Below are 18,101 nucleotides of genomic sequence, written 5' to 3'. Positions count from 1 at the left end.
AAACGAAACCCTCGAATCATAAAGAGAGAGAGGCATTGTTCTGTCACTTTCTTCACGACGTACGACAACGTGCCGCTCCAGAATTTTTTGCGTTCTCTGTATTACTTTTACCCAGCAGCCTGCGAGGGAGTGACAGCCATTCCTCTAGTAACGTCAGCTTTACAAAACGGGTTGTGCAAACTGGAACCCAGTGCAACCTGCTCAACCGTACCAGTCGCCGCCTGGGCTCCCTGTAGCAGCGGAACGCGTGAATATAAAGACAGCAGTGTGTTCTGTAGACCTGTAGCAGGATGAAGCACTGTCCCCAATCTCTTTTGTTATTTGTCTGCACGATATTATTATCAGCAGCGACTTGCAGCCACAGTTTCTATCTTCCGGGGTTGGCTCCTGTAAGTTTCTGCGAGGAAGGTAAAGGGAGCCCAAACTGCAAGGTAAGCAAGAGTTTATTTTCTAATACCATACCGTATGTGTTTAATTTTAATTTAGTTACAATTAGGGTGCAGTTGTGTTTATATAATGAGTTAAAATGCTTTCAGTTTAACGTTATGAGGCGGTTTTGTTGTAGTGACGGGCCCTTAGTTAGTACCTGCAGGCTGTGCTGTCGGATTGGTAAGTTATATTTTACATTGAAGTGTCTTGACTAAACTATCTTGAGCGATATAAGATCTTTCCTATGCCTTCATGCCTACCTGTCTTGTTTGAAGTATTAGTTTATTTGCAACCTTGGGCACTACTTGGAATGTACTTTTTGGTAATATTTGTAAGTGGATGTTTTTCACTGGCTCAACTATCACGCTTTCTCTAGGGTACTGTATATATTATTATACGTTTTCCGGGCTTACTAGCAGTCAGTCAATTCTGTTTTATAATATCCAATAAATAAAAGTGAAATACATAAATGATTTATTTGGGTACTGTATCTGTAGTGTACCGCGTCTGCGGTTTATTACAAATTTTACAGAAAAATTACACGATTTTTTTTTTAACTGGACGCCGGTTTTTACTGAGTTATACCCGATTTGTCTATTAAATATTTTCCGGGTACTATTTTCTAGGAAATACACAATATTTTTTTAAATTAAAATGCTGTTTAATTTTGACTGACATTGTAATAAGCAGCCCTACCCTGTATCCAAGGATACAGAATACGTTTAGACGTCAGAGGATCGAATAACGTTTAAACGTGGCTCTCTGTCACGTCACAAACAGATCACCTGATTATGTTGGCCAATCAAATTCAGATTATTGTAGCAATTGCTGGGCATAGTAACTACTACCTTGATCAAAAACTAAATTGAAATACTTGCACAACAATATAATATTTTTAGTGTATAAGGAATGGGGAGAAAACATAAATCAGTTTATGAATATTCAAAAGAAAATGAATGTTTCGAACTATACAAAAATAGTAGAAGTGGGTCAGATGAGGTACGTGTCCGCACTGACAATAAAATAACATACTGAAAAATAAGTGACACATTAAACTAAAACACACGCCTTTACACACGCTTTAATGAAAAGACAGCGCAGAATGACTGTGTGAATGAGTTTGTCAGAGCGCTGTGCTTTGCTGGACAGACACTGTTTGTTGCAGAGAGGTGTGTAGTGGTGACTTTGTGCAACAGTACTGTCTGTTCATCAGCTAAAACACTGCCTAACGCCGACAATCTTAATCCTAATTATTTGACAAAAAATGGTGATGCTTTAGTTGGTAAACATGTATGGAATGCATTGATGGAAATGTCCAGTGTTGTTTCTGATGCGTCTCCCGATGGCTTGCACTACCCAGTTCTGTCAATTTTCTTTTATTTTTATGATTTCAAGGTGAATAAACCTGGCTTGTTTTGTGCTGATGTTATGTTCATACCTTCTGCAGATACTATTTCAGTCAGCACAGCGATTGACAAACGTTCGCAAAGTACCAGCTAACTTGGGAAAATGTGGCTTCGACTTGCACAGATTCTGCTCATCATACCTGCCAGGGACATTAATCAGAAACCAGAACTCCTACGCACCGTATTCCACATGTGAAGTGTGTATACTGAGATTTTGAAACTTAAGTATCCCTTATGGAGAGTAATTTACAAAAATGTGCGGTGCACATCAGATGCCAGAACAAAACTCTAAGTGCTCTCGGTCATTTACATAGAAGCCCATTCACTCATGTTAGTGGTGTGATTAGGCTCAGGGGTGGAACCTCCCCATGGGGCTCTGTATTAGAGGGTGAGATCGTCCCCTTCCCCTATTGACTGACTTCAGTCACTAACATGCTGTGACCCTGAAGACACTCCCGGGGTAAAATGAAGAAGGAAGTAAAGCAGTAACAGACATCCTGCAAGGCAAGGCAAGCAAACAAAATAAAACAAACAAAAGCATGTCCTTTCACAAGACTGCAGATCACATTACACGCAAGGTCCCGCCTTAGTACCGTATGTTAACACGTGCCGTCGTAAATCATGGTGGAACCTCATGGGACTCAAGTCTGAGGCATTGTAGAAATGTATGAAATATATATATCTTTTATTGTCCTGTTCTCATGTGTGTTTCATAAAAAACACTGTCCCTGACCACATTCCGGCGCCTCCTTAAGACTCACCTCTTCAAAGAGCACCTGTAGAACTCCTCTGTTGTATCCTGGGACACTATCACCCTTCATTTTAAATATGCTTTATTTTGCTCTTATCTGCCCCCTATTTTACTGCATTTAATCCTGTACCTCAGAATATTGTAATCTGCCAAGTGTTTAATCTGTAGTATTTTGTACTTAATCATATCCTGATGTAACTATCACTATTTAATCATATCCTGATGTAACTTTCACTATTATCTGCTGTATTATTGAATTGTGGTTTGTCACACTTGAGAATTATTGTATTTCTTGTTCTTATTGTATGACTTATATTGTAACACTTGAATGTATTTGTATTTGCTTGCGATTGTAAGTCGCCCTGGATAAGGGCGTCTGCTAAGAAATAAATAATAATAATAATAATAAAGGAGTTCCTGTTCTTCAGCTCAACAAAAATAATTCAGGGCTGAAAGGGTTCAATCTGATTTTCTACAAGTTGGAAGTGGTATTATTTTGACACATTAAGTTAAGCGTGCCTCCGCTTTACCCCGACAAGCCTAGCTCTTTGTGTTGTAGTATCTGGATTTGGTAGCTTCAGCTTTTATTGATGGTTTTCCTTTTTTTTTTCTAATTTCAGTCTGTCTTTGAACTCTTTGTGAACAGACTGGACTCTGTAGAATCGGTGTTGCCTTATGAATATGATGCGTAAGTATAAGACTTCAGGATTGATGTTGGGATTATTAAATCTACAGATGCTGTCACGGTGGACTTCAGAGTAATTGCACTGTAGACAATGCTGTTCAGTGTTTTTCACTTGCTATCGTCACAGGCTTTATTAGACCTGGTAAAAGTGAAGCTTGTGAAGTGTTCAAGCAGTTCCTTTTTATTTGTATTTTTAAAGTTTCGACTTCTGTCAAGAAGCATCTGAGAGGAGGCCCTCCGAAAACCTGGGCCAGGTGCTGTTTGGGGAGAGAATTGAGTCTTCACCTTACAAGGTATCTGATGCAACATGAAATAAGTGATTGTTTATTTCAAGATATTGGGTCATGTCTGCAGAACATTTACCACAGTGCACGTGTGCAGTTCCAGAGATTAAGAGCTACTACATCCACCTTGTCTGTTATGTTCAAATACATGCAAAACTGCATAATCTCTGGTGTGTGTGTGTGTGTGTGTGTATATATGTATATATATATATATATATATATATATATATATATATATATATATATATATATATATATATATATATATATATATATATATAATGCAATTGAGTCTGCATGCACTTACTGATACACACAATGTGAATATCTAATGTTTTTCCCCACAATTGCAGTTTAATTTTATGAAGGAAGAAAAATGCAAGCTGGTTTGCAAAAAAACGTATGATCCCAGCAATGCAGATGACAAGGTTAAGATGGCTTTTCTCAAGAAGGGGATGGAACTCAATTATCAACACCACTGGTGAGTAAAGCTGTGGATTATTACAATGATGTGCAGTCTGTTGTTGGGGGGGCCTTTGTGTGTTCTGTGCGCTTGGCAAATTGTTTCGGTTATTTGTTTAATGCAAGCTTTCAGGATACTTTTTACTTTCTTGTTCCTTGGAATCCATGTTGAAGGAATAGGAACAGTGAGGCTGTAAAAAAACCCACCTGCTAATTTCACAGTGAGCCCAGTTTAAAGCAAATTCTGATTTCCTAGATGTAAAACACTTCAAATAATTTTATGTAGTAAACAAAATGGAGAACGCGTTTAAATAACATTAAATAAGCTGTTCTTCTTGTTTTTAATTAGGATCATTGATAACATGCCGGTCACTTGGTGTTACGATGTTGAAGACGGGCAAAAGTATTGCAATCCCGGGTTCCCCATTGGGTGCTACGTGACTCGGGATGGGCGACCCCAAGATGCCTGCGTTATTAACGTGAGTCTTTTTGCTCAGCTTGCTATCTTGATCTTGTGGTCAAAACTATGCATAATAAGTCTATACATAAATATAGGTTTGCTAACACATTCCACATAGACAAAAAACAGTTTAAGTTGTCAGACCAGTTAGCAGCAGCACCACCAATTAAAGGGTGAACAAAACTAAAGTAAGCAGTAGCGACTACTGGTCACACCCAAAGTGTTAGAGACATACCATTGTGAGTTTTGTAGATGTTTTATAAAGCCTTGGTCTCTGCACATTGTGCTTTACAGTTGGAGCAGTCGTGCTTTTCTGGGCAGGTGTTGTTGCAAAAAAAAAAAAAAAAAAGCCAGAGTTTTGTCTTGTTTGTTTGCAGTCCGAGTTCAATAAGAAGAACACCTTCTACCTCTTCAATCACGTGGACATCACCATTACGTACCACAGCGGGGAGGGGGAGGGCTGGGAAGGAGCACGGCTGGTGGCTGCGAAGCTGGAACCAAAGAGGTAATTTAATGGGGAAGGCTGAGCAGGCATGTCAGTTGAAAACCATGCATTATTGCTTATTGCCAGGCAGGGGAAATATCACATGATTGTAGTGCATTGTATTAACCCATTAAGTGCCATTGTCCTCATTAGAAGACAGGCTACTATGTAATTTTTTTTGGAGCATTCTTTTAACTGTGATAACTTACTCTAATTTTGTTAACCGCAAAAGTTACGTCTAAATGAAATCGATCAGGTTACGTAAGTACAGCTTGTGTTCTTCTCGCAATGCATCAGCTGTAATAGAGTAATTAAGGGCAGCTTGGCTTTTATGTTTTAATTTTACACCGATGAAGACGTACAAGCTTAATAATTAAAAATGTAGAAGTATACTTTATTTATTTATATATGTGTTCATGTATTTATTAAGGGCATGTTAGACAGAGTATAAATTCTGTTATGATTTACATGCAACAAAGACTAAAAGGGGTTTGATGTGTGCTGTTAATGAATAACAACCTCACATTGAAGCAACCAATAATAATAATAAAAACAAACTCTCCTCAGTTCTGCTTGAATATATAATGTGTGTGTGTGTGCCATGCACTGACAGTACATCCTTTTCCCCCTTCATCTCTAGTTACAAGAACACTGATGAAAAGAATCTGAATTGTGAATCTAGTCCTGCAATGGAGGTTTCTAGTGACTTTAATGGCAAATTGGATTTCGTCTACACCTACTCTGTTCACTATGTTGTAAGTGTGCCACCATGTTTTAAAATGTGTTGTTATTAAACCTGGACACTTTGCTCAATCTCAGCATTCCTGAAAGCAGCTGATGTTTCTCTCATTTATAGAAAGACAATCATATCAAGTGGGCCTCCCGGTGGGACTACATTCTTGAATCCATGCCACACACCAATATTCAGTGGTTTAGGTACGAACTTCGCAATTATTACTGAAAGTAACATGGGCATTTCTTTCTCTTTTCTTATCCCGTTTCCCCTTGTATGCGGGCATGGCTTGTGTTTTCACTCGTGGGTTTTCTACGCATGCAGAAATAAAAACAGCAGGACTGAAGGGAATGCATTATTGATGCAGAGATATAGTGAGCGTCTACATTTGCACTGTGTATGGGTGTGCTCACGTTTTCAGCTGATTATTGAGGGCTGTTACGGCTCGTCCACATTTTTTGTTTAACTTTTTGTATTTTTAGAAGCTCACTCTAGTCCTTCATTAAGTCCCCTGAAGGAAGTATACTATTGAAATGATCAGGAGATGGGAGTTAGAGCAATCAGGCCCCTGTTAGGGGATTTATTACTCAAACCCAGTGGTGGGTGCAGGGCTAGTTTCTAAACCTACTTTGCATGGACGAATAGATCTGCCTGCTGTGTCTCGGTACTTTTATTATGTAATATATTCTATATGTGTGTGTGTGTGTGCTCCCTGTTCATTTTTTGCATTCTCATACTTCTTCACAGTATAATGAACTCCTTGGTTATTGTGCTGTTCCTGTCTGGCATGGTGGCAATGATCATGCTGCGAACTCTGCATAAGGACATCGCCAGGTACAACCAGGTTGATCAGGTACTGTAGTCTTGCAGCAGCATGTGCACGCAGGGTGGAAGATCACTGCTCGCCAGACACGCGCGCATGATTGTGTTTTTGCTAACCTGTCGAAGTTCATAGGACCAACAAATACCTTTCCAGGCTGATTTTCCAGGCTCGTCAAAGTGAAGTTTGCTAACCCTTCAATACCAAGTCTAGCTGGCAGAAGTAACTGAAGTTGTGCACGTTCACTATAGTGGGCCTGATCTTGAGCTTATTAGAGACAGCCGGCTTCGGTCTGTTGGAAAACAGCAAGCGGAGCGTTGTGCTTCCCTGAGACAACCCATGGGGCTGTGCCTTCAATGACTATTTCAATGGGCTTGCACAAACATTGGTGTGCTGTAAATATTTAAATGCAACACATTTGCATCCACAGAACACAACAGTCAAATGGTGGCAGCGCATGTGCTAGACTGTGCGTCAGCTTTGTATACTGGAGTGCAGTGTTTATTCTTCGTGGTTATCCTGTAATGTACCAAACCAGACCTTCATTGTAAGGAGCTCAATCTCTGTCGGGTCTTGTTGTGTGGGTACTCCCTAACAGAGCTGAGTGTTGCTGTTCTTGCTCCCTACAGGAGGAGGCTCAGGAGGAGTCTGGGTGGAAGCAGGTGCACGGAGACATCTTCAGGCCCCCCAGAAAGGGCATGCTGCTGTCTGTCTTCCTCGGCCAAGGCACCCAGATCTTCATAATGACCTTCATTACACTGTGTGAGTGCACTGCAAAGACACACTGCCTTTAAAGCCGTTGTACCTTCCACTGCGCACGTCCACTCGTTATATCGGTGTAAAATGGGCAGTTTTTGAAAGGTACAAATATCCTGGTGTTAGGTAAGGTTAAAGAGATCCCTGTTTGCAAGCCCTTCTTTTAAGGTAGTCTTGCATTTTTTTGGGGTCATTTCACCTGGAGAGTGAAATTGTCCCCTCACCCCGTCAATAACTTCATTAACTTCAGTTATCCTGAATGTTATTAATATCTCCATTGTCTCTTGATAAACACTGAGCCCGGTATTACTATCTCTTGTTTAAATAATACAATATAATTAATATAATCTATAATTCTGCTTGTAAAATAATAATACATTTGAACTGAAATATATATTGTTTTTTCATTTCCACCCAGTCTTGGCCTGTCTTGGTTTCCTGTCTCCTGCAAACCGGGGTGCTCTGATGACGTGTTCAGTGGTGCTGTGGGTTTTACTGGGGACGCCAGCAGGATACGTGTCCGCTCGCATGTATAAAAGTAAGTGCGTTAAACAGAGCTGAAGCTTACGACAGACTATACCGTGAGGGGGATTTAAGGCTTGTCTGATCAGACATTTAAAAATGGCTTAGTCTTGCAAGCAGATGCATACTTGTCATGCATGGTGGATGATCACCAATGTGATCATTTGTTTTTCTTCTTATTTTCCTCAGCGTTTGGAGGTGAAAAATGGAAGACCAATGTTCTGCTGACAGCGCTCTTGTGTCCTGGGTGAGTAACTGTGGCACATTGTCAGTCCCCCTTCTCTGCTCAGTGTCGGGGGGGGTGGGGGAGGGTGTCAGACTTCCTCATCTGCCGTTCCTGTATAGGTCTTTATTGACAGGAAGGTGCACTGAATGATTACTGTCCTGCAGACTGAACTCTCTGACTTGAATGTTTTGGGAATCTTTGAATCTTGTTATTGGGGGTGCTACTTAAGATGCACATCTAGGGCCGATTGGAAAAACAGAATCAATTGGAATAGTCTACCGTAACCCGAGTTTGACACCTGTGTGTAATTGCTTGCATTTTGAAGAACTTTCATTTGTTCAGTAGTCTTGCCTTGATTTTAATAATGCAGAAATTCCAAGTCCTCCAATGCTGAGCTATCTAATGAATTGGAAGTTCTCTGCAGTCTGTTCTCCTTGTAACAGAAGTGACGCTCCTTTCCTTTTGATGCACTGGCAGGGTTGTGTTTTCTGATTTCTTCATCATGAACCTGATTCTCTGGGTGAAAGGCTCTTCGGCCGCCATCCCCTTCGGCACGCTGGTGGCGGTTCTGGCCATGTGGTTTGGCATCTCGGTGCCACTCACCTTTTTGGGGGCTTACTTTGGATTTAAAAAAAGAGTAAGTACTGCGAAGCTTAAATCACGTGTGTTGTCTACACACTTGTTTAAAACCTTCATTTTATGAAACAGACTAAGATATTTGAACAATTTATTTGTGTTTTTTTCTGACGAGGAAAACACGGTGATTCCTCCGTAGGTTTAACAGGTACAGTTAAGTACTTTAGGGACTTGAAGGAGTAATTTTTTCAAATTATCAAATGTGATGATTTAGAACTGGATTGGATCAAAGACAAGGACTGCCAACTTTGGCCGCCCCTGCTCTTGCTTAATATCACAGTGTAATACGTGTATGTAAACCTGCTTTTTTAAAAATGTGTATGTATGTATTTATTTACTTAGTCCATTGAACACCCAGTGCGGACAAACCAGATTCCTCGTCAGATTCCAGAGCAGTCGTTTTTCACCAAGCCGCTGCCTGGCATCGTAATGGGTGGCATACTACCCTTCGGGTGCATTTTTATTCAGCTGTTCTTCATTCTGAACAGCATCTGGTAAGTATTGTTTTGTTATTAGTATTTATCATCATCATCATCAATATGATAATTGACATAACTACAGGGGCTGAATTGTGGGTGACTGGCTAAATGGCGTTTTTATTTTCTTTCTTTCTTGCAGGTCCCACCAAATGTACTACATGTTTGGATTCCTCTTTCTGGTATTTCTAATTCTCCTCATCACCTGCTCGGAGGCTACTATCCTGTTGTGCTACTTCCACCTCTGTGCAGAGGTAATTTTAAAACTGACGATTCATTTATACATTTTACCAAGAAGAAAACCTTCAGAGTCACCCCCTCCCTCAACCCACAAAATGCTGATTGCAGCAATAATGAAGTAGCACTCAACGCGTGTGTATCCCATTTAGCAATGGGGAGGGGGGAGGGGGAGGGGGGAGGGGGGAGGGGGGGGGGAGGAAAGCACTGCTCGGCGAGTCGGTGCCTATTTCAAACTGCTTACAGGAAACATACGGACGTTCTTGCTTGCGAATGACAGCTTTGCATGCATGACTTAACTTTTACATCGCAGTAAAATCGGTTCACCTTGACTGTGCATGTTGACTTTAAACGGGGAAACCGGGCAGGGGTACGTGTGAATAGTATAGTACGTCTTTAGATATGTATGTCTAATGTGCACGTAGCTAGTTTTATCTGCTAATAAAACTGCCCTTTTTTGTTTTTCATTTTCAGGACTATCACTGGTGGTGGAGGTCATTCCTAACCAGCGGCTTCACAGCTGTTTACCTCTTTGTTTATGCAGTCCATTACTTCTTCTCCAAGCTACAGATCACAGGGGCGGCCAGCACTATCTTATACTTCGGATACACCATGATCATGGTCCTTATATTCTTCCTCTTTACAGGTAAGATCCTTCAATAGTCTGCAAAGAGCAGTAACATACTGGTCCTCTTTAGATTATAGACACAAAGAAGGATGTACCAGTAATGCTGCTGATCAACACGCATACGGTTTACTAGGATTTTACTGGCTTTCGGGAACACTGTGATCTCCTCTCCGTGTGGGTTTAGTTAAATAAACGTAACTGGTTTGGCAGTTTCAGAGATGTTGTTGCTGGCATATTTCTGGGGTGTGATTTATTTTTATTATTATTATTATTATTATTATTATTATTATTATTATTATTATTATTTTTATTATTATTTATCTCTTAGCTGACGCCCTTATCCAGGGCGACTTAGAATTGTTACAAGATATCACATTATTTTTACATACAATTACCCATTTATACAGCTGGGTTTTTTACTGGAGCAATCTAGGTAAAGTACCTTGCTCAAGGGTACAGCAGCAGTGTCCCCCACCGGGGATTGAACCCACGAACAACAGAAGAACGCGGACAGGTTTAACTGTTTAAAAAGGTACACCTGATGGGCAACAGGAGATCCTTGGTTCAAAATATCGATTTGTCTTTTAATTTTATTATTTTACATTTTTTTTGTAGTTGGGTTTTATTTTGTTAACAATCACAATACTCGCCTGTTTTTAAAGAACAAATGATATATGGAAAAGTGAATCAACAGTTATAAATACCAGGTTACCCACCAGCCAGTAAAGAAACTGATGGTTACACGTTCTCAAACGTTGAAACCAGTAAAAGCCCCATGATTTTCTACTACTGTACGAGTTCATTGTACTTGAGGTGCGTCTTTCATAAATAATAATGCACGTTCTCTTGGGTGTTTCTGCCATAACGTTACTCAACTCCCTTTGCAACCGATAGCATTATAACCACTATGGATTAGGGTTCACGTGCTGGATCACTTCTTACCCATCACACAGATAGGGTTTTAGGAATAGTACATTTCTATACAATTCTCAGCAAGAAACCAGGACGGTTCCTTTTCTGATATTTTCCCCATGTCTGATACAGACTGAAATACCCCTTTTATTAATAGAAAATGATGCCTGTGAGCCTGACTCCGGCTCCTGCTCTCAAGAACTTCCTGTGAAGTGGATCAAAACTAGATCATGCTGTGTAGTCTGCTGTCAAGACAAGGATCTTGGTTTGATGTCAAGTTCAATGGGTTATGTCCTGTTTTATGGTGAACCCCCTTGTGTAGCACAGGGAGAGGAGATGTGCTTGGTTTTGCGATTTCAGGATTAAGACATCTGTTTGACTGGATCTCCGCTACTGCTGCTGTTAAGATATTGTCAGTGTTGATTTTTCAGCCCTGCCTCCCTGGGCACGCTGTTGAGTGGCAGCTCCCCCTGGTGGGTGACTGCGGTCTTGAACAGCTGTAACACCTGGGATGCTGAACGGCTTTCTCTGGGAGTTAAGGGACCTCCCTCTCCAGCAGAGCGGACGACCAGGCAGCTCAGACTGCAGGCTCCTTCGCTCTTCGGATCTGTCGACCTGAAAACACTCATCCGCGCTTTGTCTTGTGGGCAAATATATTTGGCGTTTCTCCAGAGCTGCGGACTGTGAGACAGACAGGATATTCTGGGCTCATTTCTGATCGCAGGCAGACCCTGTGCTTGAGTATTTATGTGTAACGTTTCTTGTTGCACCGTTTCCTTCCGTGTTGTGTCAGACAAATGCAGAATATAAAGTCAAATGAACAAGAATAAAAACGCAGGTTTGCCGGCACATACTCATACAGAATCGCAATGGAAATGTTGACACATTTTAGTCTGAAGGCTGTATATGTGATTCTAGAGAAGGTGTGATTTGTGGTTAACCCAGTTAATTCAATTTCCTCATTGCTATTTTTTTTTTTTTTTATTGCAAGGTGCCATGCACATGAGAACCATGCCAATATTGACAGAGCTGATAAACTAATGAGCCGTGGGTTTACAAGCAGAGAGGCTGTCAGCATCCTAACGAGTGGTAATGAAATGGAAAGCCAGCGTCCTTTTGGGTGGGAGAAACCCCAGAGTCTTCTCATTATTGTTAGAGCTTCAAAGGCAAATACTTCCTCAGTATTAGCAAGTACACATATATAAGTAAACAGAATCTACACTAGCTTTTTTTTTAGGCGAGGAATATATAAATAATCACTTTAGTGTATGTGTGTTGAAATGTAAATTAGAATCCCTTTCCAAGGAGGCCATTTTAATTTCAGGAGCGATGGGGGGGGGGGGGAGGGAGGGGGGTGTATAGAGGGGGATCGCAGCCCCTGACTACGCTCTGTGATTGAAATTAGGATTACCTGCAGAGCTCAAGCAAGGTACATGATGTCGCATTTTAACACAAAGAACGCCTCTGCTCCCCTTATCAGTGCCGTGCCTGGAGTAGTTTTTTTAGTCTATTTTTAGGAGTTGCGTAGCTGAGTGTGTTGCTGTAAAACCTTCTCTTGGTAGACAGAAGGGAAACCACATTTTTAGGAATAATAATAATAATAATGCCATGAAAATAGTGCCCAGTGCTTTCTGTCTGAATAACGTTTTATATGGCAAAAGCACTGCTGCAGTCTGGCTACAGGTATACTCTCTGTCTGTCTGTCTGTCTGTCTGTCTGTCTGTGTCTCTCTGTATCTCTCTCTGTGCATGTGTGTCTCTGTGGGTGTGGGTCTGTGTGTCTCTCTCTCGCTCTCTCTCTCTGTGTGTGTGTCTGTGTCTCTGTGTGTGTGTGTGTGTGTGTGTGTGTGTGTCTCTCTCTCTCTGTGGGTGTGGGTCTGTCTCTCTCTCTCTGTGTGTGTGTGGGTGTGTGTCTGTGTCTCGCTCTCTGTGTGTGTGTGTGTGTGTGGGTGTGTGTCTGTGTCTCTTTCTCGCTGTGGGTGTGTGTGTCTCTCTCTCTCGCTCTCTGTGTGTGTGTATGTGTGTCTGTGTGTCTCCTCTCTCGCTCTCTGTGTGTGTGTGTGTGTGTGTGTGTGTCTCTCTCTCGCTCTCTGTGTGTGTGTGTGTGTGTCTCTCTCTCGCTCTCTGTGTGTGTGTGTGTGTGTGTGTGTGTGTGGGTTTGTGTCTGTGTGTCTCTCTCTCTCTCTTGCTCTCTCTGTGTGGGTGTGTGTCTGTGTGTGTCTCTCTCTCGCTGTCTCTCTGTGTGTGTGTGTGAAGTCCAGTATGTTCAATAACTGACTTGCTCATAAAGCATGCCCAGTATTCCATCCTGCCCTACAGTACCCACACTAAGTGCGTCTGTGGTGTCCCGTTCCACCTGATGGCTATAAGGTAAATCCAAGAAAAAAAAAAGGTTTTATTCAACAGATAAATCACGGTATACTTCATGGTATTAAAGTATTAAAGAAATCCACAATGTTTTAATGGAATGTGATCCCGTCAGGTGTTTTATACACGCCTGCAGATTTCCAGCCGTTCCTGTCCTGCTGCTTGTCACTGTTTGCCAGGTTTGCCTTCTCTTGTGTGCTCAGCTGAAAATACCAGCATATTTTCAAATGTGGTGAACATGGAAACCGGTTTACTCGGAGCTCAATGAAAACTGATTGTATACAAGTATGTATTTTTAGTAACTGCAGAATGTGTTTGTAGCAGCTGAGTCACCACAGCTGTGGAGGTTTTTTTTTTTTTTTTTTTCTTCTTAGACAATAAGCTCTGTGTTCCTCTGAATCCATCTCGGCTGTACAGTGTGCAAAACAGCCTTATCTGGAGGTACCAGAGCTTTAAAAGAGCAGGAATCGTCCGCAGTCGAATTTAAATTATTCCCTTTACCACCGCTGTAAAAATATTATCTGCACCACGTTATCTGCATGATTCAATGAGCCCTTAATGATGCCTATTTTAATGTATGGATTTATTTGCAAGTACGCAAAAGCACATCAAAGCAATATAAAAGGCTTGTTGAATATCTAAAAAAAAATACCTTTCCACTGCATTAAATGCATATAAAGAACACAGTGAATTGTATTTTTATAGAGAACGATACCAAGAGATGATCTATATATTCTGTGTGCGGACAGCATTTTAAAGTAAATGCGTAAGAAAAACAAGAACAAAATATAAAAAGATCTTCAAATAGCCCTTTTTGAGGGAATCAATGCTGCTTTCCCCGTTTACCTAGTATAACCAGGCTATTTTTTTACTCTCTTGATTACTGAAAAAACATGGTCTTCAATCTTCTCACATTAGAATAATTTAATAAAAAGGAATGATTGAAGATCATTTTGAGGGAGAAAGAGGTTAGGCAGGATTGGCAGTGGGGGATCTCAGAAAAGCCTCCGTGTAATCGTGTACAACCTTAATGATACCATTAAAAGAAGACGACTTGAAAGGGTCTCATTCGAAGCAGTTCCCTCCCATGCTTCAAAAACATTTCAACAACAGGCATTTTTTGTTGCCATGAATTATAATAGATTCATCAGGAGCCCCTATTACTGCTGTTATGGCAACGTCTCCAGGCTAGCACTTGAAACACGAAGATGGATAACAACCAGGGATGTGGGATGTGTGCGTTACAGAGACGTTTGCAGCGTTCACTGAAAAACCTTCCCCTGTGCACCGAGTCCAGACGAAGGCTTTCCAGCTGGGGGTCTGGTTTTTTCTGACATAAGCCATTTTTATTTAGAAGACAACCATGGCAGAGGCTCTTGGCTGCTTTGATGGTAGTTTCTCCATAGCTTCACTCGGGAACCCAAGACGAGTGTTTAGATTGACGGGTTACGAGACGCATTTCTTAATTGAAAGATGCGATAGTTTTAGTTGTGCTGAGACGATTGTTCTTTTTAAAGAACTTTCTAAACGTATAAACAGGCTGACTGCATGTTGCTTGTGCTTTTAATCCGCCCTCATGACGACCTGCAGGAGTTACAACCGTGCACACGAAACGACAAAAGAAACTGCAAAACATATTTAAACAAAAGGAGGGACATTGAAAGTCTTGCTTTTGATTAATTGCAGAAAAATACAACTCCCTGAAGTAATGTAATATTGGAAAGTACCATACAAATATATAAATACATGCATCCTCAATACATCTACAATATAAATACATACCTACTCAATTATCTACAATATAAATACATATCTCCTCAATACATCTACAATATAAATACATACACCCTCGGTACATCTACAATATAAATACATACACCCTCAATACATCTACAATATAAATACCGTGCATCCTCAATACATCTACAATATAAATACCGTGCATCCTCAATACATCTACAATATAAATACCGTGCATCCTCAATACATCTACAATATAAATACCGTGCATCCTCAATACATCTACAATATAAATACCGTGCATCCTCAATACATCTACAATATAAATACCGTGCATCCTCAATACATCTACATATCGGCTTTGTTTTTACCATTTACTTTGTAGACAGACATGTATATTTTACAGAATTAAACAAAGTGCATATTAGTGTTTTCTGAGTCAGTATGGTAGCATGTGAAGTGTGTTCTCTGGGCATACACTTACCTGGCAGTTAGTACAGAGAATACCTACTCGTGCTCTTCTTTGTTTTCCAGCGCAAGGCCTCCTGGCTCAGCACTGAAGTACCGGAAAATTAATTAATTCGAGGACTTTCTGAGCAGCCATTCATTTTGTTTTAAGGGACATATTTCTTTGTGGTTTGAATGGGTTCTGTTCCGGTTCCAAGTAGGATGATCTTGATGTTCAGATATGTTTAGGACCTCTCCCCGGTTCCTGAGACCTCTCGCCATTTCTCTCCAGTAATCAGTTTTCTGGCTAACAAGCTGCGAGCAATCTGAGCCTTTTATTACTGCCTGAGGTTTAAAGATATCTTTCAGCTTGAATAGCCGCACGTTTTGGATGGGAGAATTGGCATTTTAACCCCCCCCTTTTTTTTTTCTCCCAGTAGAATCATTTGTAACCCCGATCAGCTGCTGAGGTTTCTTCTTTTTCTGTACTTTACTGCCAGTTGCCCGTTACCCGAGTTGTTCGTGGTATTGTAATGATGCGCTGTGTTTCTACACTGTTGTGTGCCTGTAAAGTGTGATGTAAACAAAGGGCTAATACCTTTTTATCATTCGTTTAACTTTCGATGTTAATGGAATCGTGTTCTCCTTCCAGTTTTTCCCAGTCGGAGAAGCCTTCATCCGCCTGTATAAATGTGTGCATAGCGAGTTTATTCAGGAGACTTGCCTGTAGTTCTTAACCTTGATGCTGGCATGATAAAACATTTGGCCGGTAGTGCTTTTTGTTTCTTTTATGAATTTACTGTATTCACAATTTTTGACCACATGAAGAGTATTGCATTTTAGAACCTCTATAGATAAATCTACAGGCATTTCTGTAAGAGCTTATTCCACGTATGGAGCGATTGCTAATATGTTGGCTGGCACTAATCTTGTACTACCTTATCAAACCTAGCTTTATTTAGATTAGGGTTGTGTTGCTTCCCTACAGACCTCACATGTGTAATTGTTTTGTATTCTCTCTCTTGTTTTTTTATTTTCAGGCACGATTGGGTTTTTCGCATGCTTCTGGTTTGTAAACAAGATCTACAGTGTGGTCAAGGTGGACTGAAACTGCATTGTCCCGGACAGCCTTGCATTGGTCCTGGGTTTACTTTGCAGGGGGTAAATCCAATGCACACTTTTGTTTTTCAGTAACTGGTATAAATAGCAGAAGTTTGTAAGACTGTATGAAAACATGACATATTTAAGATTTAAAGATATACTTTTGTCACTTGTTTGTTTGGCGAAAGTCTAAAACGATATTCTGTTGTTTTTATTACTATTGTTTTGTGTGTGTTTTTGGGGTTTTTTCTGAAGCATTGTGTCGGCTGATTGTATTTTACTCCAAAGATTCCATGTTTGGGGAGGGGGGTAAATGTATCCATTTTAAATTGAAGCAGCTTTTTTAAATCATTGAGACATAGATCTTTCTTTTCTTCTTGCAGAATAACTGAAAAGCTTGTCACAACTACAGCCTTTACTTGGTTATCTGTCAGACTCAGTTGCAACAGATGTTTTAATGAGTACCAGGTATCTAAATGCATGCACTGTACACTCTATTGGTGTCTGACCCTAGCCATTATGAAGTTTATCTGCGCGTGGTGGGCAATTGAGAATCGGACTTTAGTCTACTTTGGCCTTTTTATTAAATATCTCCCTTTATTCCAAGGAAAATTATGTCAACTGCTCTGTGAATGACTTGATTTTAGTTTTTTTTTTTTTTTTCCTTTGCTGTGTGTTCTTTTTATATATACATTTTTTTTTTGTCTATCCAATAAGCAATTGATAAATACGTGTACATAATACCCTGTATACTTTAATAACCTTTTTTTATTTCTTTAAAATGCCAGTGCCCTTTTACCAAAATTGTTGTGCTTTTTTTATTTTAAAAAAAATTGTTACAAACTTGAACACAAAGCTGTGTGTTTTCATGGATGCTGCTTGCAGAAATCCTGAACAGCCACACCACTTTATTAGTTCCATTACTCCTGCCCCACTGGGACACGCACCTTCCCCCCCCCCCCCCACTCGATCTCCCCTGCATTTCAAACGAAAGCATCTTTTCAAAGTGCATCCCTTCTCCCACCGCGGAGCAGATGAGCAGCCCCTCTCTGACATGGATGGTGAAAATACTGCCTCCGCTTGTCCCTGTGATTGACAGGTACATCAGTGTGTCTCTGCTTGAGCTTTTCCTCTCTAGACTCCAATCAGTGCTGAAAGCAAATCTCTGCAGTGTACCAGGATGACACAAATTGAGCCTACTACAAGGACACTGGTTTGTAATAGCATTCTGTAGACTGCTAGCTTTGTAGAAGGAGTATGGAAAGATTTGATTAGCTTCTGTACTCTCTCAAATTTGCATTAACGTTCTGTTATTTATTGTTTTATTATAGAACAGATGCTTCTGTTATGGGATACACAGCGCTCTGTTTAATCCCACTCTGCAGACCCGCTTGCTGCTCTTTAAAGTCTTCTCAACGGTAGCAGTAACATGGTAATCCAGGCTGTTTTGAAAGCTGATAAGCCTTAATTGTTTTAAAAGACCTGCCAATACACCGTTCAACACAACCAATAATGGCTGTGTGCTTATGAACCACAAAGG

At 40.5% G+C, this 18,101-nt stretch overlaps 1 protein-coding gene across 1 annotated transcript; it reads left to right on the top strand.

Annotated features, from left to right (window-relative positions):
* The first annotated feature begins 49 nt into the window (after positions 1 to 49).
* Positions 50 to 17,365, top strand: LOC117411833 (transmembrane 9 superfamily member 2-like). The gene is made up of 17 exons (XM_034019625.3): positions 50 to 431; positions 3,207 to 3,274; positions 3,471 to 3,564; positions 3,909 to 4,036; positions 4,367 to 4,496; positions 4,855 to 4,982; positions 5,602 to 5,716; positions 5,818 to 5,897; positions 6,442 to 6,547; positions 7,144 to 7,276; positions 7,689 to 7,808; positions 7,982 to 8,039; positions 8,496 to 8,655; positions 8,997 to 9,148; positions 9,273 to 9,384; positions 9,842 to 10,013; positions 16,501 to 17,365. Exons 1-17 carry the CDS (start codon positions 291 to 293, stop codon positions 16,566 to 16,568), a joined length of 1,965 nt encoding a protein of 654 aa, XP_033875516.1. The 5' UTR covers positions 50 to 290; the 3' UTR covers positions 16,569 to 17,365.
* Positions 17,366 to 18,101: the final 736 nt, after the last annotated feature.

The sequence above is a fragment of the Acipenser ruthenus genome, chromosome 16 (assembly GCF_902713425.1).
Source record: "Acipenser ruthenus chromosome 16, fAciRut3.2 maternal haplotype, whole genome shotgun sequence".
NCBI lineage: Eukaryota > Metazoa > Chordata > Actinopteri > Acipenseriformes > Acipenseridae > Acipenser > Acipenser ruthenus.
This window is presented reverse-complemented; position numbering and strand designations above follow the sequence as displayed.